Source organism: Hypomesus transpacificus, chromosome 21 (genome assembly GCF_021917145.1).
Source record: "Hypomesus transpacificus isolate Combined female chromosome 21, fHypTra1, whole genome shotgun sequence".
In the NCBI taxonomy this organism is placed as follows: domain Eukaryota; kingdom Metazoa; phylum Chordata; class Actinopteri; order Osmeriformes; family Osmeridae; genus Hypomesus; species Hypomesus transpacificus.
Genome location: NC_061080.1, coordinates 5,535,390 through 5,563,283, shown reverse-complemented (window position 1 = coordinate 5,563,283; position 27,894 = coordinate 5,535,390). Strand labels below are relative to the sequence as shown.

General features: G+C 39.7%; 1 protein-coding gene across 2 annotated transcripts in view; it reads right to left on the bottom strand.

Annotated features, from left to right (window-relative positions):
- The window catches only part of map4k3a (mitogen-activated protein kinase kinase kinase kinase 3a), an 86,530-nt gene extending 60,090 nt beyond the window's left edge, over nt 1–26,440 (bottom strand). Inside the window, exon 1 of one of the 2 annotated variants that reach the window (XM_047043498.1) lies at nt 26,172–26,440. In XM_047043498.1, coding sequence (XP_046899454.1) covers nt 26,172–26,267 — 96 coding nt within the window. In that variant the 5' untranslated portion in view covers nt 26,268–26,440. The remainder of the gene's footprint in view (nt 1–26,171) is intronic. The other variant, XM_047043499.1, reaches the window with a different exon arrangement.
- Nucleotides 26,441–27,894: the final 1,454 nt, after the last annotated feature.

Below are 27,894 nucleotides of genomic sequence, written 5' to 3'. Positions count from 1 at the left end.
CTCAGACATTCAGACACATTTTGATGTACTTAATTGTTCACTGGATTTCTCTCACAGAACAAAATGAACTGAAAAAAAGTATTGCTTTTTGTATAAAGTTGATCAATTGCATATCTTTAACATACTGCAAAACAACTTTTCAGTGTTTGTGAAGATTAACTAGTTACAAATAAAATGAAACACTGATGTAATGATTGTTTTTACTATTACTTCTATAGTCTTTTCCTATTTGACCTACACCAAAATTTAAAATATTTATATAAACATTTACAGAATATCCTTATTCTTCTGATAACCAGTACCAGCTAATCAAAATATATACTTTACTGCTTTTTTCACCAGGAGAAAATGAATAGTGAGCAGAACTATGTTCAAGTTATCATTGATGCGGCCCTCCAACACATTAGGTTTCTTATGTGGCCCCTTGTATATGGAGCTAGAAAGCTGACAAAAGTATCTGAATTTGAATGTGAAAGATCTGACATATTTTACTGTTGAATATATGTTGAATTATTTGTATGCCAAATTTAACAACTGAATTATTTTGATCCAGAAATACACATTTCGAAAATTCAGATTGCGTGAATTCAAATTCTTGAAATTCAGATTGCTGAAATTCAGATTGCGGAAATTCAGATTTTGTCTGAACTTGGCCAAAGGTGAAACAGATTGCTTTCACAGGGAAAAGTAGACGATTTCAGAACGACCAAATCTAGACATTCTCCTACCAAATTTTACCTCAGAACAAAAGCTAAGAGTTGCTCGTTGGAGGAAGAGTATGGAGCAAGTGCTTATGAAACTTGTAAAAACTTGTGTCTTCTCCTCTGCCAAAATCGGCAGTTACTGTTAGCAAGTGAGTCGAGAGTCGGAGGGCGGCGGAGACCGATGGAAGACGCGGAACAACTGGCAAAGCTGTAGCCTATATATTTATCTTCTGTTGTTCTCTTTTCTGTGTTGGAGTTCTTTTAAGAGCTTGATGGCCAGAGGTGTCAAAAGTATTCACATTCATTACTCAAGTAGAAGTATAGATACTAGGGTTTAAAAATACTTTTGTAGAAGTTGAAGTTTCAACTCAAGCTTTTTACTCTAGTAAAAGTATAAAAGTACTGGTTTCAAAACTACTTAAAGTATAAATGTATAAGTAGGAATGTAAGGGGAAAAAAAAGCCATTAAGTATAAAAGCTTAGGTCGCACCACAGGGGCCTATAATACACGACCCCACCTCCCCCAAAAAAAAAATTCTTAATGCCATAATGACTATAATGTTATATTGAAATGTTAATGTTGACAAATTTTGTCTGCACCTGTTTATGCCAATTGAAAATGAACGCATTTTAGTACAATGCAAATACATTAAAGAACAATATATGCGTACTACTTAGCATTAACATGTGTTTCATGGAGCGGAAGATATGATGACTAGTTGCCTATAAGTATTGTAATGGTGCAAAAAGTCAAACTTCAGAGGCATGTTATCAATAGCCTTTATTCAAATTCAAAGGCAAATTCAAATTCAATGGCGAGTTTTTGAAAGCCATTAGCTCGTGGTAGCGTACTTGGGTGTGCAGAGCTTGCAGCGCATTCGAAAGTTGTTTTAATTCCAAAGATTTTGAAAAATTATTCCAGGTATGGCCAGGAATGTAGAAGGGTTGTAGGTCTTCCTGGCTACCAACCTCCTCGCTGGTGCTTGGTTGGGACATATTGCTCGAGTTCTCTTGAGCCTCTGTCACGGACATCTTAGGCTACATACGTCTGCTATTTCCTTGCTGGGGTGTGACATGATTTGCGTCATGTGCCGGTGCGATTGATCGCGTACAAACCAATAGGGTGTCGGAATGGTATATAATTATACTTCTCATCCAACCACAATCAAATTCACTCTATCCGGATAGCGCGATTTATCTGGATAGGTTATTTTTTGGTGAGTGTTTTTTTGAACGATGACAAGCCGGAATGAAAACAAGCCAAAATGAAATTGGAGTAATGAGGCTATTAAAAAAATGTAAGGAGTAGAAAGTACAGATATTTGCGTGAAAATATAATGGTAGAAGTAGAAAGTCGTCTGAAAAACAATTACTTCAGTAAAGTATAGATCCCCGAAATGTTTTACTTAAGTAAAGTAACAAAGTATTTGTACTCCGTTACTTGACACCTCTGTTGATGGCATCAACATCCAGCCTGATATAAAATCATGAACTTCAATTGTGTCTCTTAATTATAATACCCACACAGAACATCCAGGTTGAATCAAATCACGCTAGCTAGCTACTGTATTGCTAATAGCCAATTTTGGATGGTCAAGCATATTTTTCCATTATCTCCTTATTCCTATCAAAGTCAATGTTCAGCCTATAGGCTATGTTCATTTGCTAAGTGACATTTCAGATCGGTTATGGATAGTGAAATATTTGCTGTCTGAGCGATCGGATATAGTATTTAACAGCGTAGATATAAGGAGTTATCTATGGTTAACAGGATATCTGTAGTGCTGCCGGGTGTGATTTGATACATCGTCCACACATCTTCTGGAAGTCAGTTTCGATCAAATGCCAACAATCTCCATACTAAATCTTGCCGACGTATCTTCTACACAACGGGAAGTAAGTGTGCTATCCCAGATACGCATGTGTAATCTGGGTCTTCCTCCAACTAGCATCTCAGTTTGTTCTGAGGTAAAGTTTGGTCGTTCTGAAATCGTCTACTTTTTCCTGTGAAAGCAAGCCGTTTCACCTTTGGCCTAGTTCAGACAAAATCTGAATTTCAGCAATCTGAATTTCAAGAATCTTAATTCCTGCAATCTGAATGTCAAGAATCTGAATTCCTGCAATCTGAATTTTAGAAATTTGTATTTATCAGCATACAAATAATTAATACATTATATATTCAACAGCAAAATATTTAAGTTTTATGAAATTTGACACACAAATATTTCAGATCTTTCATATTCAAATTGAGATACTTTTGTCAGCTTTCTAGCTCCATACTTGTAAAAATTCATTGCCCACCCCTGAGTTACGGAGCTGGGCCATGGAGCTAACCCATGGAGCTGGGATTTTGATGCTAGGGAGAGTGTGGCAAGTCAGATTTTGCAGGTTGATTTTCTTCTGGCGAATCAGCGAACAGAGGGAGTGGCTGAGAACGATAATGTTTATGTTGTGCGCTAGTTTGTGTTGTAGTTCTGTAATGCCGGTGGAGAAAGATGCGAGCGAAGCCATTTGGTGCGTTGTGGTAACACATGCCGAATATCTATAAATTAAAGCCGTAGGCAAGAACAAGTTTTGCTGAGTTTTGTTGGTGGCCATGATGTTGTGGCCCTCCTCCCCACAGGGTTCGGGAACAGTTTGATTTTCCAGCTACGGCAGCTAGCTCTGTTACAGTAGTGGTGAAGGAATTGGCTAAGGCGAACACTAGCATTTGGTTATGGCAGATCAGAGTGGCTCTGGGCAGATCCAATAGTTTTAAACTTCAACAGAGTACCCGCCTACAAGGAAGCCAACGCTTGTCAATGGAGTGAGGCCAGACTCAACCAGTTCAGAACCCGGAAGTTTCTTGAGAGTGGGAGTTCTCCCCATATTAGACATTCTCTGAAGTAACAATAAACATAGACTTGGAATCGAGGCAGAGAATGTCTAATAGAGGGAGAACTGCCACTCTAGAGAAACTCTAGCTAGAAGCCGGCTAATTAAACGTTAATTAGCCGGAAAAAAAGGAGGGTCAGTTGTGTTTGAGCACTGGCTTCTAGCTGTCGGCTCCGCTTCTAGGAGTTACAGAAATAGTTGTTCTTTTTGTAATAGCTACAGATCTCAATGCGGAAACACGCTGTGTTTTTTCTATTGTCACTGCATTTTAATATAGCCTATAAATACCTAATTTTAATATAACAATTTTAATGATTAATCGAAAATCGATCGTTAATTCTCCCGACGATCGATTAAGACAATTTAATCGAATGCCCATCCCTACTTCAAATATTGATAAAAATGATTGTATAACGTTTTCACCTGATTTACTGATTTCACGTTAAGCTTTAACTACTAACCTTTCGAGCTAAATATTGTAAAAAAAAATGTAGTTAGCTCATCCTTTACGAGAGCCGGTAAAAAGACGCTGGCGCCGGTATATTAGCCGTGCGCTACCCTTGTCCAAACCCGACCGCACTTATCCTCGTAGTTCTCAACGCTGCTGTTTTTCCGGGGATATTAACTTGATCCAGGGTTACCAAACTGACCAACGATGCTGTCAATATACCCAGGGACGTAGTTATGTCCTCCACAATAAGATATCACGCTTCAACATCTCCAAACTATGCGATAAAATCTAAATTTGACTGTATACCACCACCTGCTGGATGTTTTGTTGAACTCTTCTCATGTCAGTCCCTTGCCCCCCTCCCTTCCTCCCCTCGACTACAGATCACCTCACACATGATGGTGTATTTTGGCATTGGTTCTCCCTAAATTAAACATTCTCTGGTGGCAGTTGTCCCTATATTAAACATTCTCTGGGGTCTACCTTAGAAATTATTATGGGTGCAACTTCCGGTAAGTACTACAAAAGAATGTAGCTGAAAAACCTAGCCTTGAAGAGACCACCCAAAACACTATCATATGTGTACTAATTTCATTTTGTGGATAAAAAGACAACTGAGGAAATCCATATCCTGCTTTGTGTTTGGGCTACGAAAGACCTGAATACTTCTATTAATTTTTTTTTTTTATAACAGAATTATTCATAAGTATGCAGTGGCATAACGACATCTCTGACGTTAATAACAAACCAAACCGTTTAAAATCGGTTGAAAATTGAGCAAGTTCTGGCCATTTAAACATGTAGCATCAACACAATGTTATGGTTGAGCGAGTTGACTGTAGCAAGATGGCCGCCCTGTGCGGACGTTCTAGAATCCGCCGTAAGACATCTAGTCTTTCTATATATCTATGTATATATCTATGGGGAGAACTGCCACTATCAAGAAATTTCCGGGTTCTGATCTGGTTGCAGTTCCACTCAAGTTCCATATGAGGCGCTAACGGTCGAGTGCAGAATGAATGGAGGTCTATGGAGCTATACCCCTCAAAATCCACTTTTCTCAGGATATAAAGGGATATATATAATGGGATATATATAAATATATAGGGAGTCAGATGGCTTAGCGGTGAGGGAGTCGGGCTAGAAATCAGAGGGTTGCCAGATCGAATCCCCGCCATGCCAAATGACGTTGTGTCCTTGGGCAAGGCACTTCACCCTACTTGCCTCGGGGGGAATGTCCCTGTACTTACTGTAAGTCGCTCTGGATAAGAGCGTCTGCTAAATGTAAATGTAAATATCATTTTTTGTCTATTCATTTGAATTCTGAATTCAAAAGGGGAGGCAAAACAAATACGCACCGCTGGGTGTTAGATTTTTTTAAAGTCGCCTTTCCATTCTATAAAGCCTTTGAAAATGGCATTGACGTCATACACATCGTATGGCCCAAAATACTGCTTGACGGCAAGCTCTGGTTACTGCCACTTTTCTCTCGAGGCCTCGACAACACAGCTGACAGGTTAGGCTCTCCCTGTCAATACACATGCTAGAAAGAGTTTTGGCTTGCTAATGTTGTTGCTAATGTTGCTAATGCTCTGACATTCTGGTTCTGCTTGGGATGCCATCAAGCGGGATCTCTGGTCGTAGTCAGTCCTTCACCAACCATCAGCATTCGTTAGCAGAATGCTAGCATGTTATGGGCAATAACGACTTCCTGTAAGAAATCGAAAGGACATAAGTACTCATTCATTCAACTTTCGAACTGTAATCCATGTTGAACATGCAAAAACTACAATCAAATCTGAGATTTCTCAACGACAATCAGGTGAAAGAGACAAATTTAGCCGTTTAGCTCCATAGCCTCCCATTCATTTTGCACTCACCGCGATCACTCCCAGTGGAACTCTGGTGGAACTGCAACAACATTTGGTACAATGGGGCTTAATAGGGAGTGGCAAGGCTCTCCTTAAACAGGCTCTGATCGAGGTTAGGGCAAAGACAGTTACGGCAAGATAATTAGGCTACTCAAAATGTCAGTGTCAATCGAGAAGATGTTGATCGCTGAAGATATGTTAATGTTTGGTTAACCCATGATTACGGACTATATCCATCACTGGAATGTCAGTTTCACTGAAACACGTCAGTGAAAGGTGTTAAAACGGCTTTGCTGTTTAATTTGAGAACATTTCCATTGAGTTGTGAACAGTTGTATTGTAAAAATTAACATTGTGTAGCGTCCGTAACCTAACGTCCATAACACATCATTAAAGTTTTTAAAAGTAACAAAGGAGCACAATTTTGTTGTTAGACTTGACATTGGTATAAATGAGCTTTGCACAGATACTTTGGATGTTGTAGCATCGGCACTGTTTGAATGGCATCCTACAAAATGTTACGGATGTGACTTGGCCATGGAACTCACTCACTCATAAGAGGCTTATACATTTATGGAGTTGTGCCTTTAACTCAAGCTGAGCGTATACATTGCTCTATCATTCCCTTGTCAACCAGGAAAATGCAAAATGGTAAAATTTTACTGAAAACTTGAGTCCATTTTCTCTGTTCTTGAAACAGTACAAAACGGCCATTTGAAAAAAAGTTTTCTGCCTGAGTGCACAACTTGTATACAGGGATCTAGTGGGGGCTAAACGCAAAATTCGAAAAATTGGATAAATATCATTTATCTACCTCCAAATTGCAGAAATTGCGTTTATCCACCTCTAAATTGCGGATATTTCGTTTATCCACCTCTAAATAGCGTCTTTGCGCGTTTACGCACATCTATGTTCCCTGTGCCTCATTCTGCCGTTGGAATAATCCGAAATAAATTTGGTTTGATTTTAAAAACCAAAGACAAAATCTCATATTGTTTAACATATAAACGCTGTAGTCTTAATCATTTCATCTGCGCTGTATGGTCTGTGACCCTCCAATCTAGCGCTCCGTAAACCAATAGGTGCGTTCTACATCGGCTGCATGAAACGACCAGCGAGAGTTGCCACTTGCAGCCGGGTAGGAGTTATAAACGGCTCTGTAAAGTCGGAAATTTTTTAATTTTATGAATTGGGCTATGATAAACTCTTTCTCCAATCTGCAGGCTGCAGCCGGCAGGCTGCACCACGCAGCTTAGTTTCTAGATGTAGACGGTTACAGAGGACAGAGGCCCCGTCCACACCAGCCCGAGTAAATTTTGAAACGCATACATATCTAGCCTACTCTGAAAACTGAGTTTTTCGAATACGCTCCCCTAGCCAGAGACATTTGAAAACGCCGGGTTCGCGTAGTAGTGTGGGCGGGGTCCAGCTTTTCAGATACGATGACGTTCAGTTGCCATAGCATTGGGGGTAACTTTCGCTCTATAGCTATAATGTCGAGATGAACATGGAAGGTGAAAGAAATATGCTGCTCCATCTCTATAATTTATTTACCAGTTTAGTAAGTGTACTTCAGGTACAAGTATTATCACTTAAGGCTAGATACACGTTACTCCTACGCAGAAGGCGAGCGTTGTACTCGGTGTGCCTGAACGATAGGGGGACAAGGCAGAGAAGACGGGAGTAACCAAACATAGAGCGGCGATTCTGGGTGAGACCTGGCTGAACAGCTAGCTGGTGGTAACATTTTAAAACACCAAATAGTATTGCCAGAGGAGTATCTAAACAAGGCACCGTGGCGGGAGGGAGGGGCAGGTTTGGTGTGACCATGACAACGATTGTCATGTACCCGTGTTAGTGTGGACGGCAAACATTTGGAAAACGATATGAAAACGCTAGTGTGGACGGAGATCGTTTTCAATTCGAATACGCGTAGTAAAACTTTCCAAAAACCTGTAAACTAGTATTTTCTGCATAGTTCTGAAATGTTCTCATTTGGTTACATTCTGTTATGGAATATTAGTTTTTTATTGATTGTATATTTTTTATTTTATTCACATCCATTCTGCAGGTACAATGTACTGTGACAATAAAATTTGATTAGGTTAAAATCAACAAATAATCATGATAATTAATCGTGATCTCAATATTGATCAAAATAATCGTGATTATCATTTTGGCCATAATCGTGGAGCCCTAGTTCGCACAAAAAAACTAATCTATGGTAAGGGTGACCTTTGCATGGAATTTCCCTATAATATTTAACGTTAAATGGCAAACTGTAGGTAAGTGTAAACTGTATAGTGCTTTAGTCAGAGCTAATTTGCTAGCTAACCATTGAAAGGTTGGCTAGGTTTGAGCCATGATGAGGATCACTCCTCCACTGAATTGCACAGTAAAAAAAACAGACATGTAACAAACTTACAAATGAATGTCTGACTGCACATTAGGGCTGTCAACGAATATTCTAAATTCGAATATATATTCGAATAGTGGTTAAAAAACGAATTTCGAACGTGAAAATTAATAAAATGTAAAAAAATAAAAATAACACAACCGCAGCGCGTCTCTCTGCTTTGCGGGTAGGTACGCGCCTCAGCGTCACTGCTGACAGTTGACTTGCGTGGAAGATGGCAGAAAGTGCAGAACCCAGCTTGACCGCAGCAGAGAAAGTGATTGTAACCCCAAAAAATCTAAAGAGTGATGTCTGGAAATATTTTGGATTTTGGTCAGTTAATGGTAAACTTGTTGAGCCTACAGCCAAAGTAGTGTGTAAACTATGTAATCTGGAGTTAGCTTACCATTCAACAACTAGCGTCACTGTGTCCAATCCCAACCGCCGTAAACTACTATTGTCCAAACCCGAACGGGGTATGGACACCCAGTTTCCAGTCTTTTGGCCACCATTTTCTTTTGCAATTGCTAGGAAAGTGTAAGTAATATTATTTTAGGCATACCAAACAATCTACGTGTCAAATTTCATTAACATGGACGTTTACATGTCTAAATAATTTAGGAAAGTTACATTGATGACAGAAAGCCGAGAAGAGTTCAACAAAACATCCAGCAGGTGGTGGTAAACAGTCAAATTGAGATTTTATCGCATAGTTTGGAGATGTTGAAGCGTAATATCTTATTGTCCCCGGATATATTGACAGCATTATGGTCAGTTTGCTGACCCTGGATCAAGTTAATATCCCCGGAAAAACAGCAGCAGCGAGTGTTTACTACGAGGATAAGTGTGGTCGGGTTTGGACAAGGGTAGCGCACGGCTAATTTACCGGCGCCGGCGTCTTTATACCGGCTCTAGTAAAGGATAAGTAAAGATTTTTTTTATAATATTTAGCTCGAAAGGTAAGAAGTTAAAGCTTTACGTGAAATCAGTACATCAGCTGAAAACGTGATACATTCATTTTTATCAATATTTGAAGTGGCATTTTATCAGAATGTTAGCTAAAAACTGGTCGGGAATGGACACAGTGACGTTAGCAACTTGAGGCTACATCTCCATGTTTACCACAGCACAGCTCGCTCAGAGCGTTCAATGTCAGTTCTATACTGTAAAACTTCAAGGTTAATAATATTTGTTTCAATCTGAATGAAGCCTGCCATATTTGGGAGAAGAATCGCAAGCTTAAATTGCTTGCTCAGAACTCAGCATTTGTTTATTGTTGTCGTTCATTTTACACCGCTATGCGCAGAGAGCGCGACGGTGCGGGAGAGAGAGAGAAAAAGTGCGTGTGTGCGAGCGACAGGGCCAAGGTCTGCGGTCTTGGCCATTAGTTCATTTACTTATTTTTGTGTAGGTAATTTGTCAAATATGTTGAAACTTAATAAATTAGGCCTACCTACAGTATACAAGTAGTTATGTTTCATTGTCTTAATTTGTCTTGTAATTGACATACCTAATGCGCAACCAGAAATTCAAATATATTTCGAATATATGTGTTTTTTTGTAGGGAATATTCAAAGGTCATTTTTGAGGAATTTTGACAGCCCTACTGCACATAATAACAATGTTAGTCCAGTGTAATGTATAAGCTCGAAAAACTGTATTTTGCACTCAAATGAATGCAATACAATAAATCAAAAGTAGGCATGGGTCAATGTGTGATTTTCATGGTAGGTTATGTGCTGTTCCACTATGGAAAGCCATGTGCCAAAACCTGTAATTTAGTGTTTGCATTAAGAAGACACATTTGGCCGTTTTAGGAAGATAGAAATCTTAAGATGTTTATAATTGGGTGCTACCACTTCATTTGTTTGTGAGGGGAAACCAGATAACGATCATTGCAGGAGAGGAAACAATTACCCACTCAACTTGTCTCGTTTTAACCTTTAGCTGAGTGAGTTCTAAATATTTCCAATAGGGGTTGGATTCTTTTGGTACCTCACGATTCGATTTGAATCTCGGGGTCACGATTCATTTATATATATATATATATATATATATATTTTTTTTTTTAAATCAAATTTATAAATTTGTGAATTGATGTAAATAGCTAAAAGACTGAATCGCGATTCAAATGTGAATAGATTTTTTTCCCTAACCCCTAATTTCCAACGGTCCCCACAGAGCAAATAATTTTTCAGAAACAGTAGCTAGCTAGCTTTAGTTAGCTTCTGGGCCAAGTTACCTAGGCTAGCATAATACTCTTAGCAATGCTACTCCCATGCTAGTGTTCATTGTTTGCCTTCTCAGTAGTAAATTTTGAAGCCAGGGCTGGACTGGCCATCTGGAATACCAGGCATTTGCCCGGTGGACCGAATCGCCGATATAATTTATAGGCGTTTAAATTTTTTGGTCGGGCCGGTGTTATGTCCCTACTGGTTTGCAAACTAACTGGTTTCCCAGCTGTGCGTTCACCGATCAGTCTACCTCTATCACCAGATTCGTCAAAAATTCACAAACATATTAGGCTTACTGGCGATTTTCAAGTCGGATATCATTATTGCTGTGGCAAATATGAAAGTATAGGCTACATGCGCACTACATTTCCATTCAGAACAAAATAAATGGGAACAAAATAAAAGGCTTCATGCAGGCTCGCAGGAAGTGGGATTCGATCGCACAGCTGGGAAACCAGTTAGTTTGGAAACCAGTAGGGACATAACAACAGTCCATAAAGAACTGACGACGGCCCATTGGTAAAAGATTTTTGGGTCTGGCCGGCCTATAGAGATCTGACAGCGGCCCATTGGTTAATTTTCTTTATTGGCACTGGCCTCACGCAATCAAATTCAGGAACCCCCTTCCCCTGATTCATAATATCGCCTCCCGCAGGCCCTGAGACACAAGCTGTTAACTAATGCATATGCTGGTTTAGCATTGTTAAAGTTTAGCATCGCTAAAATGGAGAAACGACCACCAAAGCGCAAGGGAGGCGCGGAAAACCTAAGGGAGAAAAATATAAAAAATCTACAGGCGAATGCCACAAAATGTGCAAAGATTTCAAGCATGTTTGGGGGGCTTTAGCTGCTTCAATATCAGCATTACCTGTCAAAGAAGGAGGACAGGTAGCTGGCTCAGAGAGGCAGAAACATACTGACAGGGTCAGGGAAAAAGCCGAGGAGCATTTTAACATGACAGGGCCATAGGAGTGAGTGAGACAAAGATTGAAGAAAGAGTAGTTGACGACGTGGTAAGGAGTAGGCAAATTAACAGGGACTCAGGAAGGGAGGTAGGCTGTGTGTGTTTCTGTATTGAATTTAGCAGACACTTTTGTCCAAAGCGACAAAATATAAATCTTACAATAATTTAAATTAACAGGATTTTTTTTTTGCTAAGTTGCTAAGCCAATATTAAGCAAAATAGCAATAATAACAGTACAATATCAATATGTAGGCTATATATTTTTTTATACCATAAATATACAAATCATAACTCTAAGAATTAATTAATTATGATATATAAGTGTAAGATCAACAGATAAGTCTTGAGACCCTTCTTGAAGGGTCCAAAACTATCACATGAACGCAGAACACAAGGCAACTCATATAATAGAATGCACGCATATTTCAAGGACTGTCTGCAGGGAATGTGTCTCACATATTCACATATATCACATATTTGCAATGTTACGCTGTGGGACTGACATTTAAACAATCACATACTGTATGTGATGCTACTCATTAACGGGTTAAACATGTTTAAGAAATAATATTAACATGTATTTAGTAAGCTACTGGTTATTTTTTGCTTATATCATAAACACAGTTAAATAAAGATTAAACATTTTATGGATTAACCTGCACAAGTTGATCTCCCCCACACAAATGGACTGTCCCAAATCCTAAATCCTAAATCACGTGCATGTAAGAAACTAGATAGATACTTAAGAGACCACATGATCACCACATAGGACTACATACAGCCCAATGCAGACACTACATCAAAAGGGGATGGGTATGTTGGTAGCAATGTCAAAAAGGTTGTAGAGCCCAACCGATTTATCGGCGGACCGATATTATCGGCCGATATAAGGCATTTTCCAAACTATCGGTATCGGCATTTATAATGGCCGATAAAATATATATATTTTTTTTTTGCAATAACAAAAGTGAACAAACATTCAAGTATATATATGAACATAAGATACTCTTACAGTCAGATATCATATAAACACAATATTGAAGTACATTTTTTTTTTTTATATATGATAAATGAATATTAAATCAATAAAAACGGACAAAACACCCTTCAACCATGTTATGAGTGTTGGCATTGCATAGTTTGTCCACCAGAGGGCACTTTACAACGTCCCTGTTCAAAGCCCTTTAAATTTCATATCTGAATTTTATTCATAATAACTTTAATATATTTTGATGTTCCTCTCTTCTGTTGTGACAACAAACAAGTTTATTTTTAAACTGCATTATCATATTATTTTATTGAGGACTCATGAATAACTACAAATAATGTTAGGGACATCTGTTTATGTTTTGTTACGTGTTTCTGGATTAAAAAAATATATATATATTGGCCGATATATACATTTTTTTTATCCCCAAATATTTGTATCGCTATCGACCTTAAAAATCCTTTATCGGTCAGGCTCTAGTATGGGGCAATTCCATGCAAAGGTCACCCTTACCATATAAAAAAAAAAAGGTTGTGCCCACACAAATATAACTGTTGTTAAAATGTTCACTTAGTTCTATATTTTGTTGCATGTAAACACTCTGATCTAAATTTATAGACAATTGCACTCTTTTACATAATATACAAGTTGTGCACTCATGCAAAAAAAAACATTTGTCAAATGGCCGTTTTGTACCATTTCAAGAACGGGGTAAATGGACTCCAGTTTTCAAGAACATTTTACCATTTAGCATTTTCCTGATTGACAAGGGAATGATAGAGCATTGTGTATGCTCAGCTTGAGTTAAAAGCACAACTCCTTGAATGCATTAAGCCCCTTGTTTATGAGTCAGTGAGTTCCATGGCCAAGTCACGTCCGTAACGTTTTGTAGAATAGGTTTATGACTATCAAACAGTGCCGATGCTACAACATCCAAAGTTTCTGTGCAAAGCTTATTTATACCAATGGTTAGTTTAATAAAAAAATCTTTCCCCTTTGTAAGTTTTAAAAACTTTAATGATGCGTTATGGATGTGACGTTACAGACGCTACACAATGTAAATCTTCACAATACACTGTTCACAACACAATAGAAATGTTCTCAAATGAAACGGCAAAGCTAACAATCATGTTTTCAGCTGTTATAACCCTTTCACCGACGTGTTTCAGTGAAACAGACATTCCAGTCATGATTATAGTCGGAATCATGGGTAACATGATATAGCGTAAACATCTTCAACGATCGACATCTTCTCCAGTGATACTGACATTTCGAGTAGCCTAATTGTCTTGCCGTACCTGTGTTTGCCATAACCTCGATCCCCGCTCCATGTTTGTAATATTTACTTCCTACTAGAGGCAACTCAAAAGTGCTCGAGGGACTCAATTGGTTTAGGCATTTAAGGCGGCGCTCTGTAATTTGCTTGCACTACCTGTCGGATCAAGCTGAGGTAGAGTTGACAGCTTCGATCAAAGATGTCTTAAAGGGGTCATTGACTGTGTTTTGGGGGTATTTCACACAGTTTATTTTGTAACTCAATGTTTTTAATTTCAGTGCTTAATTAATAGTTTAATGTTGAAAATCCCTTTTCATGTAGGTGTTTTATGTAATTTGCAGAAGACTGGTCCAGACACGTCACATCCATGACGTTCAAATGTCATATCCAAAATGCTGGTTTCCCAAAAAAGAGAAATATTTAAAAAAAATACATTTTTTGTGTTCATTACTCAAAATCATTTGTAAGACTGTGTGAGAGTATTCACAGCTAAAGATGATTGGTGACCATTCTGAACTTTTATAATAGTAATTGACAACAACTCCATCTAAAAAAAGATAAGGGTTCCTTTTCTTGTACCCAGCGCAATTGACTTTGTACACTGACGCAAGTATCATTCCTATTTTACACTCAACGGAAAGCAGACTTTTCCCTTCACAGACGCACGTCGGTAAATTAGGGAAGGAACTTGCGCTCCCAGGGCAGTTCAGCGAAAAGAGGGGGCGTGTTCCGGCGCAAACGTTCCTTGGTGTTATTTAGCAGTTTGCAAAAAACAATTCCGCCACAGACCAGGAAAAAGTTAGTCTAAAGTCAATGGCGCGTTATTCAGATGCTATTTTGGTGCATGCTTGGCCCATGCGCACTACTGGCGAGGCCAGGCTCCTTTTTCTGCAAGCTACGTTACATTTATTCCATGTCAATGATTGAAAAGAGTTTCATGAGTCTCTGTATGTGAATTTGATTTTTAACAATTGTGGCAAATTCAGTAATAATAGCGATCCGCAAGATATCAAGCGCGCCTGCTCTTAAAGGAAATGTGAGATGTTGCTCTGATTGGTTTATTGCACATTACGCCCAAACCACGCCTATGAGTAATGTAGCTACTTCAGACCAACCCATTTTAGATTTGCGCCAGGCGCAGAGTCATTTATCCCGCCGGTATAATAGCAACAGTCCCGCCCACAAAGTCTCTTGCGTTTCACTTTTTGATACTTACGTTTCAGATAGTTAAAATAGGGCCCAAAATGTAATCATCAATGCTATTTTGGTGGCCATCTTGAAAATCTCCAGTGACATTTCAGATGGTTTTCTTAATGTTAAAACTATTTCACAAGTTATTTTATATGTTGAGAAAAGCGCTGTGAAAGTTTGATTCTTGATTTCCCAACAGATTCTGTGTCTATTTCAGACACGTCACATCCATAACAGAATAATGTCACATCCATAACGCAGGTTTTTCCTCAAAACATTCTGCATAAAAGACTAAATGTTTTAAAAATGGCTATTTTTATGTTCACCTAAAACTCCATGATCATGTCAAAATCAAACTTTCTACATTAGACTTAAGGGTTCACAGAGTTACAGAAAAAAGTACAGTCTCCAGAAAATGACTCATTTCTCGTCACATCCATAACGCGGGTGTTTTTGTAATAATTGTGTCTGAAAAATATTTTTTTGCAAAAAATAGTTTTCCTCCTCTATTCTACCCATTGAGTACTTTCAGAATATGCATGACAAATTTGCATATTGTAAGAAGCTTTGTTTTACTGATACATTTTTCTTGTCATTTTGAGTACAAATGTCACATCCATAACGCTGGAATTGCCCTATGTTGCCCCAAACAATTAAAAGCATAGATAGTCCACAAGTCTTAAGACATTCAAACAGCCTTGTTAAGACGGCAATTTATGTTGTCTTAAGACGGCCAAGTGTGTTGCCTAAATACGAACACAGAATTAAAGGTTTTGGCCTATCCTTCCATATTCCACAGACATGTTCGTTAGTACATGCATACACACTCACATACACAGAATTTTGTTTGTAAAACTAAAAATGTTCACTGTGCTCCTACATTTTTTTCTTTTAGGAGCAAATGTACTCCTTGGGAAAAAAGAGTGTGGAGCCCATTACTCCATAATATCCATCTGAACCCAAGGTGGACACAAATAACTAAAACTTATGTCAAGGACCAGGTCTGAAAACAAGAGCCAATGAGGTACAAATTACATAATGTGCAGAAAAGGTATGAAGAAACAAGGAGTCTTTAGTTAGGCTTGCCTATTCAGGGTTCGACATAAGCGATGGCCCGATGGCCCGGGGCCAGTAAAAAGTAACGTCGGGAAAGTTAAATAGCAACTCACTGGCCCGATCGGGCCACTGCAAATTATTGATTGAAAAAAAGAAAATCACATCATAAAAGTTAACGTCCTTCATGTTTTGCTATCTGCTAAATGCATAAATAACTTTGCAGCTCGTGGGGCGCACATTTGGCAAATCAAGAGTTGAGTGGTTGTCAAATTGTAATTCTCTAATCTCGATACATTTTTAAACAACTGGCGCGAGACAGAAGTGAAGATGAAAGCAAAGTAGAGCTATGAGTTCAAACGGAAGCAACTTTTTTTATGGAGCTAAGATGCACTGTGCCGTCTGTCGTATGTTCCCGTCTAAAGCAGACAAAAGTGGATCTTTTTTACACCGGCACCAACAATTTTCGAAAACAATCCCTGACCAGCCATGATAGCAGACAGCTAAGCGGATGGTTGACAATCCGTCTTCCAGGCCGTTGACCATGCTGGTTAGGAATTTAAATGCAGATGCCCATCATGTTATTGCACGACTTATAACAACTGCATATCACGTAATTAAGATGGACAGACGTTCGCCTTGTTCCCCCGGGCTATTGAACTGCAGCAAAAGAATGGTGTCGACTTGGGTACTTAGTATCATACTGATGAAATGCAATGGAAGCTTTTAAAAATTAGAATTGAGGGACCAGAGATTTCAGTTTCAGCCAGACAGTCGTGCAGAGATGGCTGTCAGCAGGGAAGAGAGCACGTAATTTTTTAGGTTAAAAGTCAATTGTTTTGCTGACTATTACCTTATTATTTTTTATCACTAGAAATGTGATTTTATTTTTGTTCTTTTTATATCCAGGATGCGTTTAAAAAATGGTTAAACATGTTAACAGAATAACATAACTTATAAGTCTTTGGTTTTGTTGTAACAATGATAAATTACTACTTTTGGAGGGGGGGGCAGTAAAAATGGCCTTGGAGCCAGTAAATTTCAAACCCACTGGCCCGTGGGGCCAGTCGCAATTTTGTTTTTATGTTGAACCCTGACTATTAGTAGGTTTAACTCTACTTCTATAACATTTGAACCCTTAACATTGTTGTTGAAGTAGACGCGTGCATTACAAGTAATAAGGACACCTAAATCAAAGTGGAAGCCTATGCAGAAAGCAGTCTTAAAATCTCACAATGCATGCAAAGACAAGCTGTAGAGCAAAACAGGGTTTGACACTGGAATTCCATAGGACTATCATGTCATAGAAGGTTCACATATTAGGCTACAAACTATTGTCTGGTTTAAGCCACCCAGTTTCCTAGTGTCTCAGTCCTACTGACTTTTCTGGTAAATTAGCTTTAAAACCACCGAAAACATTCAAAACTCTTTCGTTATGCAGTCGTCTTTGCTCTGGGCATTACATTTGTTCATTCCACTTCAGGTGTGGCATGCGAATATTCTGCAATGTTTGCCACAGAGTTGGCGAAGCAGGTTTTGGGTGTGTTGACAGGACGTGTCGGGCGGTGATGCTGCTTCTACCAAATGGCCTCTTCGTAATTGACTACTTACACAGAATTTATTTCCAGCACTACAATTCCATTAAGAACAACCAATCAGTCATTCAAGCACATGGTTATGCCATCTATGTAAAAAGAGGTTTCCATTGCTTTAATGTTCAGGTTGTTTGCGACCCGACACATGATTCTCTCATTTACCTAACAAAATTCGAAACTTCCTATCTTCCAAAGCAACGAAGACGGGTGGTTGACAGGAAACAGGGATTAACCATTAAATACCTGGTTCATCACACCATACTGTATATTGTCCCCACCTCTTTAGGACAATACATTCAATCCATGCTGTCATTACATTTAAATGTAGTCATTTAGCAGACGCTCTTATCTTATCCAGAGCGACTTACAGCAAGTACAGGGACATTTCCCCGGAGGCAAGTAAGGTGAAGTGTCTTGCCCAAGGACACAACGTCATTCGGCATGGCCGGGAATTGAACCGGCAACCTTCTGATTAATAGCCCAATTCCCTAACCACTCAGCCATCTGACCCCCCCTGTCAACGTCCAGAGTTGTAATAAAAGGAACATTTGGGTGCATGAAAAAGTGTTTCCAAAGTTTGATAGATCAGGGAGGGTTAGCACTAAAACACAGTCATCAAAATCCAATGCTCCCTTTGTGGAATGCACAAATAGTGCCATGCATAATGAATGCCACAAAAGCACACATTGCAAAGCTGTAGTCAATGTGACGACGAGCTAGATGAGCCGACGTCTCAGTGATTTAAGTTGTCTTAATCTCGACAATCTCAATCTCACTTCTTTTCACTGTCGGTAAAATACCGCCAGGCACCTGAATGGTTTTAGGACCCCACCAAATTAATTATTCAATCTTTCCACCCACATGGTCGAGCAGGGCTCACCAACTTCCGAATACATTTTGTGAGCAAGACACAAACATCAAATTCTCAACCAAAATCAGAAAAATGGTCCTGGATCCATGAGTACCACGAGCCTGACAATTCAAATGTCATGCTTCTGAAAACCATACGACATTCAAATAACATCTATGTCCTAATCTAAATATATCAACCTGAGGTGTTAAAAAAATCAGGGTTTGTGTGAGCCCTGGCATGTATTGTGAGATTCCAATCTCAGCGCTGTGATATCGTTACAGGAAGGGACAATGCCCAGTTGTGGGACACTGGTAAATAATTTATGAATTAATGGAGCGCTTTAAAAAAATTGTCCCCAGCAAATTCACTTTAAAATTGAGAGTGTAAAAGGATTGGGTGACAACATTCATGAGGGACCGTCGCTAAAAACCACGGTTCCGTCTAATATTTCCCCATGCGCTATTTCTGACCAAAAGGATGACGAGTAAAAGACATGCTTTATACTGATGAATGAAAAGCTGGGACTGTGTCCCCTTGAATAGAGCATAGAAATGTGATTTGTTGTCCATTCCATAACGACAGTAGGGTTTCTGTAACAGTGGTAGGAAACCAAAGGAAATGAGAGCGACGGTGGGGGAGAGAGAAGGAGAGAGATCAAAACTGACCTAACAAATTTGATTCCTTCTCCAAGAACTGGATGATCTGAATAGTTAACAGTGTGATAATATCAGCAGTCCAGCCTATAAGCTTGAACTGGAATTTCAACTGCATTGCTTTCTCTAGTACTGGCAGGCTGGCAGGCAGGGAGACAGGCAGAAGACAGACAAACAGACACACACAGTAACATACAGAGAGATATACAGACAAGCAGACAGTCAACACAGAGAGACAGACACAGACTGACAGAAGAGACAGAGAGACAAAGACCGACAGACATACAGGAGACAAACACAAACTGAAATACAGACAGACATACAGGAGGCAGAAAGAAAAACAGACAGACAGACATGCAGACAGACAAACAGAGGAGAAAGTTGGAAAGTAGGACTAATAAGGCTTAGCAGGATTACAGAGATCAAGTAGTAAGCATCTTAAACCAAATGAAACCCATCCTCATGCTTGCGGATGGTTTAAATGGACAATTTAGGTCAACAGGGCCCAGTCTGAACCTAGCCAGTCCCACCTCACTCCCCTTCCCTCCCCTCATCGTACAGAAAAGCATCATTTTCCCGTGATTGAGAGGAATCAGAGAAAGAGATGGGGTTGACAGAAAAAGTGACGGAGGCATCCGATTACACAACCCTTTTTCCAGTTCCCACTGCAGCCCTGAGAAAGAGAGGATGGACGCTAGGGCTGCATGATTAATCGAATTTTATTCACGATCACGATTTCGGCTTCCCACGATCAAATTCACGTGATCGAGCGATATTTAAAATGCGTCATTCCGTTAATAGAACGAACAAAGTAATTTTTTGCAAAGCCAATCTAGCGCTCCGTAAACCAATAGGTGCGTTCGACATCGGCTGCGGCTGCATGAGACGACCAGCGAGAGTTGCCACTTGCAGTCGGGGAGGAGTTATAAACGGCTCTGTAAAGTTGGACATTTTGTAATTTTATGAATTGGGCTATGGTAAACTCTCCAATCTGCAGGCTTCAGCCGGCTGCGGCGCTGTATGGAGTCGAATACACGTACCTAATGTCTGATCACGAGATGTTCCCTGCACCACGCAGCTTAGTTTCTAGATGTAGACGTTTACAGAGGACAGAGGCCCCGTCCACACCAGCCCGAGTAAATTTAGAAACTCATACATATATGTACTCTGAAAACTGAGCATTTCAAATACGCTCCACTAGCCAGAGACATTTGAAAACGCCGGGTACGCGTGTGGACGGGGTCCACGGAGCTTTTCAGATACGATGACGTTCAGTTGCCATAGCATTGGGGGTAGCTTTCGCTCTATAGCTATAATGTCAAGATGAACATGGAAAGTGAAAGAAATATGCTGCTCCATCTCTATAATTTATTTACCAGTTTAGTAAGTGTACTTCAGGTACAAGTATTATCACTTTATAGCAGGGCTCCAGACTAACTTTTTTTACTAGGAGCACAGTAGCCCCTGACTGAAAATTTTAGGAGCGCAAGCAGAAAATTTAGGGGCACACCTTATATTGACCTGCAATTAGGGATGGGCGATATGGCCAAAATCTCCTATCACGGTATGAGTAATTTTATATCACAGTTACGGTATATATCACGGTATAGTAATTGATATAGTAAATATAGTCAATTTCATTAATAAATTGTACTATATAACCATACCGTACTTCATCATCACACTTGATTATTTATTACAAACAAAAACAACTGTCAAAGAGAGACAAAACTAGAATTAGACAAAACTAGAGTTAAAAACAAGACTCAGTTACTAGTACGAGCGTTCCGATTGGCTGATGCGCAGTCATGCCATCCGCGTGGTGACCTAGTACTCACAGCGCAATACGGATCCGTAATGCCCTCAGACAAACGGGGGGGGGGGGGGGTTTAAAAATGATTCCTTTGTTAATAATTTGTTACACAGAACTTTATTATATTAAATATTCATCCAACATTATTCACACCTTCACAAAATCAACCACAAACAAATAATTTCTGCATGTGCAAATAGCAACGCTAGTGCTAAATAACTATTTAATTGGTCGGCTCCATGACGCCAGGTAAGTAGCTAGCTCCTGAGACTTCTCACCAAAAAAACAAAGGGGAACCTTCGATTAAGTTCGTACTAGGTACCTAGCGAAAAGTAGCCTGAACTTTCCTAGATATTAAGCTGAATGCTCGCTGATATAGCTGTCTGTCTTACTAGAACGGCGAATGTATGCATCGTTGCTAACAAGTGCTGACGTTGTGACTATGTATGTGAGAAAGACGCGTAGCTAAGTGACAGAGAGAAGGAGGGAGAGCAGGGAAAGGAAATGCAGCTGAAAGAATTCGCTGCATGTTTAACCTAAATAGTGTTTACGAAATGCAATATGTGGCTGCCGGTGTTAGTCTGTACCGCCACAAATTAGTCTGTGTGGGAAACACTGAAAAGTATACCGCGGTTAAAACGGTATAACCAAATCTCTCCCAGTAGACACATTTCTACCGTTGCACGGTGTATACCATCATACCGCCCAGCCCTACCTGCAATGCATTTATTAATGTAACTAGAGAGGGTACAATTCAGTGGCAATTTTAGTCCCATTTTAGGAGTGCTCAAGCACCCCTAAATATATTCTCAGCACCCCTAAAAATAATATATTTTAAATATATTGTTTATTATCATTTGATGCTGGTAGTTCATGAAGAACGGGACATCCTTAGTTTTTTCATTCAATATTTTGCATAATAATACATAAATGTATTAATTGTTATCCAGTGAAACTAGGGATTTATATATTAGCAAGGGGGTTTACGTTTAGCACTTTTGCAAGGCACTGTATTCATGTCACATTCTCATTGGGGGCTGAGCACCCCTAAAGGTCTGATCCTAGAATCGCCCCTGGGACAAATTCTGGGGAAATTGTGGGGTGTGCCTGTGTCGGTTGCAGATAAGATAAATGACAGTAAAAAAAGTTTTTTACTGTCATTTTTACAACTGATATGCAGCGACGCACCATATAATCTTGAGTTTAAATACATTATTTAATGTGACATTACGTACTGTACATGCAAGTCTTAGCTAAATGACTTAAATGTAGGATGCACTTTTTGATCAGTCCTCCGACACTACAACACTTGCTGAGTATAACAGCGCAACAGCTCAAACACAGGCAGGGATACAGTAGCAACGCTAGTGCTAAATAAGTATTTAGCTGCTAGGCTCCATGACGCCGGGTAAGAAGGGCTCGTGAAACTGCTCATCAAAAGAACGAAGGGGCACCCATTTGTCTGGCAGATTAAGCGTAATTTATACTTATTTCACAGACATTTTTTAAATGGTCGCTGACGAAAAAAAAAAGCCTAGCTCAGGCTGCTGCATTTATACTTCGGCAAACAGTCGCCTGTGCTCAAGGTTCGCTAGACGTATACAGAATCATTTTACCGTTACATTCATAGCCATGGTTACATTGTTAAGGCTTTGTAGCCTAGGTGATCGATCGGAAAAAATTGCTGTAGCTAATTTTGAGAGGCATTATAAAGGTGTGGATATGTTCCAACTTGCTCCGCCAATCTCATTCAAAACAGTGAAGTCAACGACGCGTGCCGTCTATCTAGCCAATCACACTTGAGTGACACTATGTGACAACATCAGCGCCAGTAGAAATTTCTCCTGGTAGGCAACACTTTCAAGCGACGGTTAAAAGTGTCGACCGTGACGCCATTTCTGTCAGCGACCTTTTCAAAAGTGTCTGCAAAGTATGAATTGGGCTTAAGACGTTCGTAGGAACCTAGCGAAAAATAGCCTCAACTTTCCTAGACTTTTAACTACGGTATTAATGCAGAAGAAACACTGATATCGTTGTCATACTAGAACGTCGTATCTGTGTCGTTGCTAACGTGTGCTGACATTGTGCATTGACATTGTGCAATGAATTCAAAATTTGTCGGTCGCACATGCGCGAGTGTTTGTAAAAAATGCTTGCATTGTCTAAAAAACTGGTCGCAAAATGCGACCATTGGTCGCAGTCTGGAGCCCTGCTTTATAGGCTAGATACGCGTTACTCTTACGCAGAAGGCGAGCGTTGGAACCTACTCGGTGTGTCTGAATGATAGGGGGACAAGGCAGAGAAGACGGTTTAAACCAAACATAGAGCGGCGATTCTGGGTGAGACCTGGCTGAACAGCCAGCTGGTTGGAACATTTTAAAACACCAAATAGTATTGCCAGAGGAGTATCTAAACAAGGCACCGTGGCGGGAGGGAGGGGCAGGAGTGGCGTGACCGTGACAATGATTGTCATGTACCCGTGTTAGTGTGGACGGCAAACATTTGGAAAACGATATGAAAACGCTAGTGTGGACGGAGATCGTTTTCAATTCGAATACGCGTAGTAAAACTTTCCAAAAACCTGTAAACTAGTATTTTCTGCATAGTTCTGAAATGTTCTCATTTGTTTACATTCTGTTATGGAATATTCGTTTTTTATTGATTGTATATTTTGAGTTTTATTCACATCCATTCTGCAGGTACAATGCATTATGTCAATAAAATGTGATTAGGTTAAAATCAACAAATAATCGTGATAATTAATTGTGATCTCAATATTGATCAAAATAATTGTGATTATCATTTTGGCCATAATCATGCAGCCCTAATGGACGCACATTCCTCTTGAACTAGGGCTGCAACTTAAATATGCTGCAACACCAGGTTTCCACCCCTCGCCTCTCTCCTTCCTCGTTTTCCCCCCCATCCCTGTTCCTCTGCCTCTCCTCCTTTCTCCACTTCTCTCTTTTACTACCCTCATCTTCACTCTGCCTCTCTCTGCCTTCCTCATCCCCTTTCTCACTCCACCTTCCTTTTTACACTCTCTCATTTCCTCTCTCTCCCCCCTTCCGTTTGTCCTTCTTCCTATCCCATCTGTCCACATTAACACACTCCCTCCCTATGTAATATTGTTTCCTCAGATTGTAAAAAATCAATACAAAACTACTTGCTGGGTACATAGAAGCCACAGAACTATCAAAACAACCCAAGTTAAGTCTGACACACTTCCCTTCTAATACATCCAGTCACAGCCACAAGCCATGTGCTAATAAATAATGATGTTTGTTGTTATGAAACATACTGTAGGTACCCTGACAATGGTACTGTTACACAGTTTGATGATAAAAGGTATAACATTTTATTTATTTTCTTGTTTCAACAGTCACAGTTACTGTACATCACATCAAGTGTCACAACCTATTATGCTGATCACTCAAAGTGAAGAGTGTGGCTATCAAATGACATACCACAGGCAAAAGCAGACAATTTTAGTCATTTCATCCCCTTTCAGGCATGCCTAAGTTACCTGGCATTCTTTCAAATGCTAATTCCGTATGACGTTCCAAGAAGCAGATCAGATCATCCAAGCAAATTGGAATCCTTGCATGATTATCTCTATGAATGTTTTGGAATGCTAATATTTGTTGGAATGCCCAGACAGGGTGGCATTCTCCAATGCGCAAAGGTTATCTTAGTTAAAAGCATGGTGAACTGAAATGACGGTGAAAATTGACTGGTGGGAAAATGAAAAAAAAAGATGTATGGGACCATTATGAGACACATTACATCTGCATTCCTCTATCAAAGTCAATCTGATTTTCAATTTCACTCAGTTAATGCAGCTCTCTCCAAACTGCAACAAGGGGTGTCCTTCCTGGACCAAAGGGAGTAGAGACTGAGTGAAATATGAACCTTTTCCATACAGAACAAGGCTAATTTGTACCATCCTCACCTGCCTGTGTATCAATTATACTCTGTATAATATGTAATTTACCTCATGCACTTGTTAGTTTAAAAACTATGTGACAAGTCCTGGAAACCCATTTCATGTCACAGAGATACTACTGAGCGTTTAGTAATGCAGAGTAATCTAAAACCTGACTTGCAACATCTTTGGATTTCGGTTTCCAGGTAACATATTTGGCCAGGTAACTGTAGAATCTAAAAAGGATTGATTATTCAACAAGTTTCGGGCTAAGCTAAAGCTAGTAGCCTTGCTTGACGCCAGGGGAAGGTAGAGCTGGTCTACAATGGTCTCAGGAAACCATTGTCAATGCTCAAAAGCGTGTGAGCATTTTGACTGGTTTGAATGTATGTAAACACAAATTACCCTTCTTGTCTCTGAAGTTAGGAGGTCTTTGAATTGGATGTTAGTCTTGTTTTATGCCTGTCTAAGAACATGTCCAGCAAAAAAGGCCACCAGAGGGACATGATTGCCTAAAATGGCCTTTAATGGTTGCACAACCTTTTGTATTTGCATCGGTCATCATCACTTTCAGGTGAGCTTTTGTAGATCGATCTGTTAATATTCTCAACTTGTAGGCACACTTCTATTTCAAAAACAATGCTCATTGTTTTAAAGAAATTATTTCTCAAACACAGGGTCACAGTGCAAAGACACAAGCTCAAGATACATACAAAATGGGCTGTCAAGTCTTTTATGTTATATCAAAATTGGAAATAGCAACTAAGCCGGAATAAAGCAGTTCCCTGTTCTCAAAATATAGTCTCTTACTAAAGCATTCTTGTTAACTCTTTAGTCTTGATCAAGTAGGCGGTACATGTTTGAGGCCTCTTCAGCGTGACTGTATCGTTTTCTTGGGTCTAGAGAGGAAGTTATTGCAGGTGATACCAGTCTGAATGAAACAAGTGGAACGGTCAACTGAAGTTATCACCATTCCCTGGTCAGGCATTTATGCCGTTCTTGAAGGGGTACTGAATCTCCTCTTTTTTATTAGTCTTTTGCCTACCAATACCCTGCATCTGCTGCATCGAGCTAGCTAGCAGCGCTGTGGATGAACTGATTTAAGCTACCCGAAATATTCTGTGGTGCCAAGTAAACATAGCTTCACATTCCAGTTGAACAACAACTGCAGTTGACAAGTTAATTGTCTTCTTTCACAGCGATGGCAGACTGAACATGCCACTTAATTACCAGTGCAATGACCACGGGTCGTGTTATATTCCATATTGACGTATGATGTCAGAATAATGTCGTTTAGCCAGACGGGATCTAGCTGAAAGCCTCAGATTTACCTTGTACACATCTCCGTAGGTCCCGCTTCCAATTCTCTGTATGAGCTCAAAATCCTCCTGCGGATTTCGCCTTGAAAGGTCGAAACTGGAATTCATTTTTAGAACTCCAGTTTCTTTATCCAACCGTTCTGTTTGTTGGGACTCTGGCTCAACAAACAACGGGAAACCAACAATATAAACATACGTCGTCAGAAAAAAATCAAGGCTGACTTCACTGTAACTTTAACATGGCCTCCTCCACGTTCTACGCGTGCGCCGTAGCCAGCTGGGTTCTCCAAGAGGGGAATGCTAGGAATGGCAGGCAAAGGGGGTGGGTCACCGACTGAGAGACTATCGCGAAGGGCAACTTTAGAGTCAGTTCCACCCGCTAAATAATATTCAAACAGAGGCAGCACAATGTTCACCCAACAACAGGAATTACAAACAAATGGGAGTTTACTCGGGTAGCCTATGTGTGACAAGGCTAGCCTAGATGAGTGTCAATTGCAACGAACACAACATTGTTAGTTATCGTTAGGCTACATGTTTATTTGGTAGAGTTATAATTTTTGATCTGGTTCAGATTTCTTAGTCCAAAGCCAACTAAAGCAACGCCCATCTAGTAAAAAATGTCGCCCCCGTTTTACCCGTTTTCATTTGATCTTGTAGGCTAAGGTCTACTGTAACTGTAACAGGAGGCAACTTGTGCAAACACTTGTGGTCACTTTTTAGGTAGCCTATGTTTCTGTATATGTTTGATGTTCTAAAACATTAAATGTTGTCTTGGAATTTGTTATGGTCGACTAGTCTATGCCTATAACGTAAAACATACATTTTATTGACCTTGCAAGCAGGTTTGTGTCATCCAACAACCAAGACCCACTAAGCAGACTCTTCAAAGTAGCCAAGTCATGAGCAATATCCTAATTTTTATTTTAATGTTGCCCAAGGTTGAGAATTAATTCATTAAATCATTTCAAGATGAACACATTAAGTTGCACGCACACACAGACAGCCCACAGTCTATATTATTAATAAATCATATTTCTTAAATAAACAACACCATTTTAATGTTAGAATACATTTCTACAAATTCAATCGACTCTGAGACTTACAATGTGCCAATTGAATCTGTCTTATTTAACGAGTCCACACCATGGTGTGGGTCACATTGTAATTATTGTAATCGCCTCTTATGTATGCCTTTTCCAGACACATATGCAGATGGTTGATTTAATGGGCCATTATTAAAGCTGGCAAAGGCACAGATCAAACCAACCCAATAAACACCCACAAATCCATTTTAACACTACGTGGCGGCAATTATTTAGTGACAAACTCCAGAGTATACACAAGCGTGAATGTGTACCCTTTTCTGATTTTGCAATGACCATAAACATATGAATAATGCAGAAGGCATGTGTGTATGTGTGAGGGGGGGAGAGAGAGAGAGAGAGAGAGAGAGAGAGAGAGAGAGAGAGAGAGAGAGAGAGAGAGAGACAGAGAGGGAGAGAGAGAGAGAGAGAGAGCGCGAGCGCAAAAGATCCGTCCACAGGTCTCACGAATGGGGGCTGATAACTGCACACAAAAAAAAAGTCGACTCGGAACAATAACAGTAGACAATCCCGAAACAAAAACGCTTCGGATTCAAGCTTTCTGAGAGTCCAAATGTGTTAAAACAGTTTGCCAGACAGAAAAACAACGAAAGGCACACCCATCTATCATGATGGAGTGTATGGGAAGC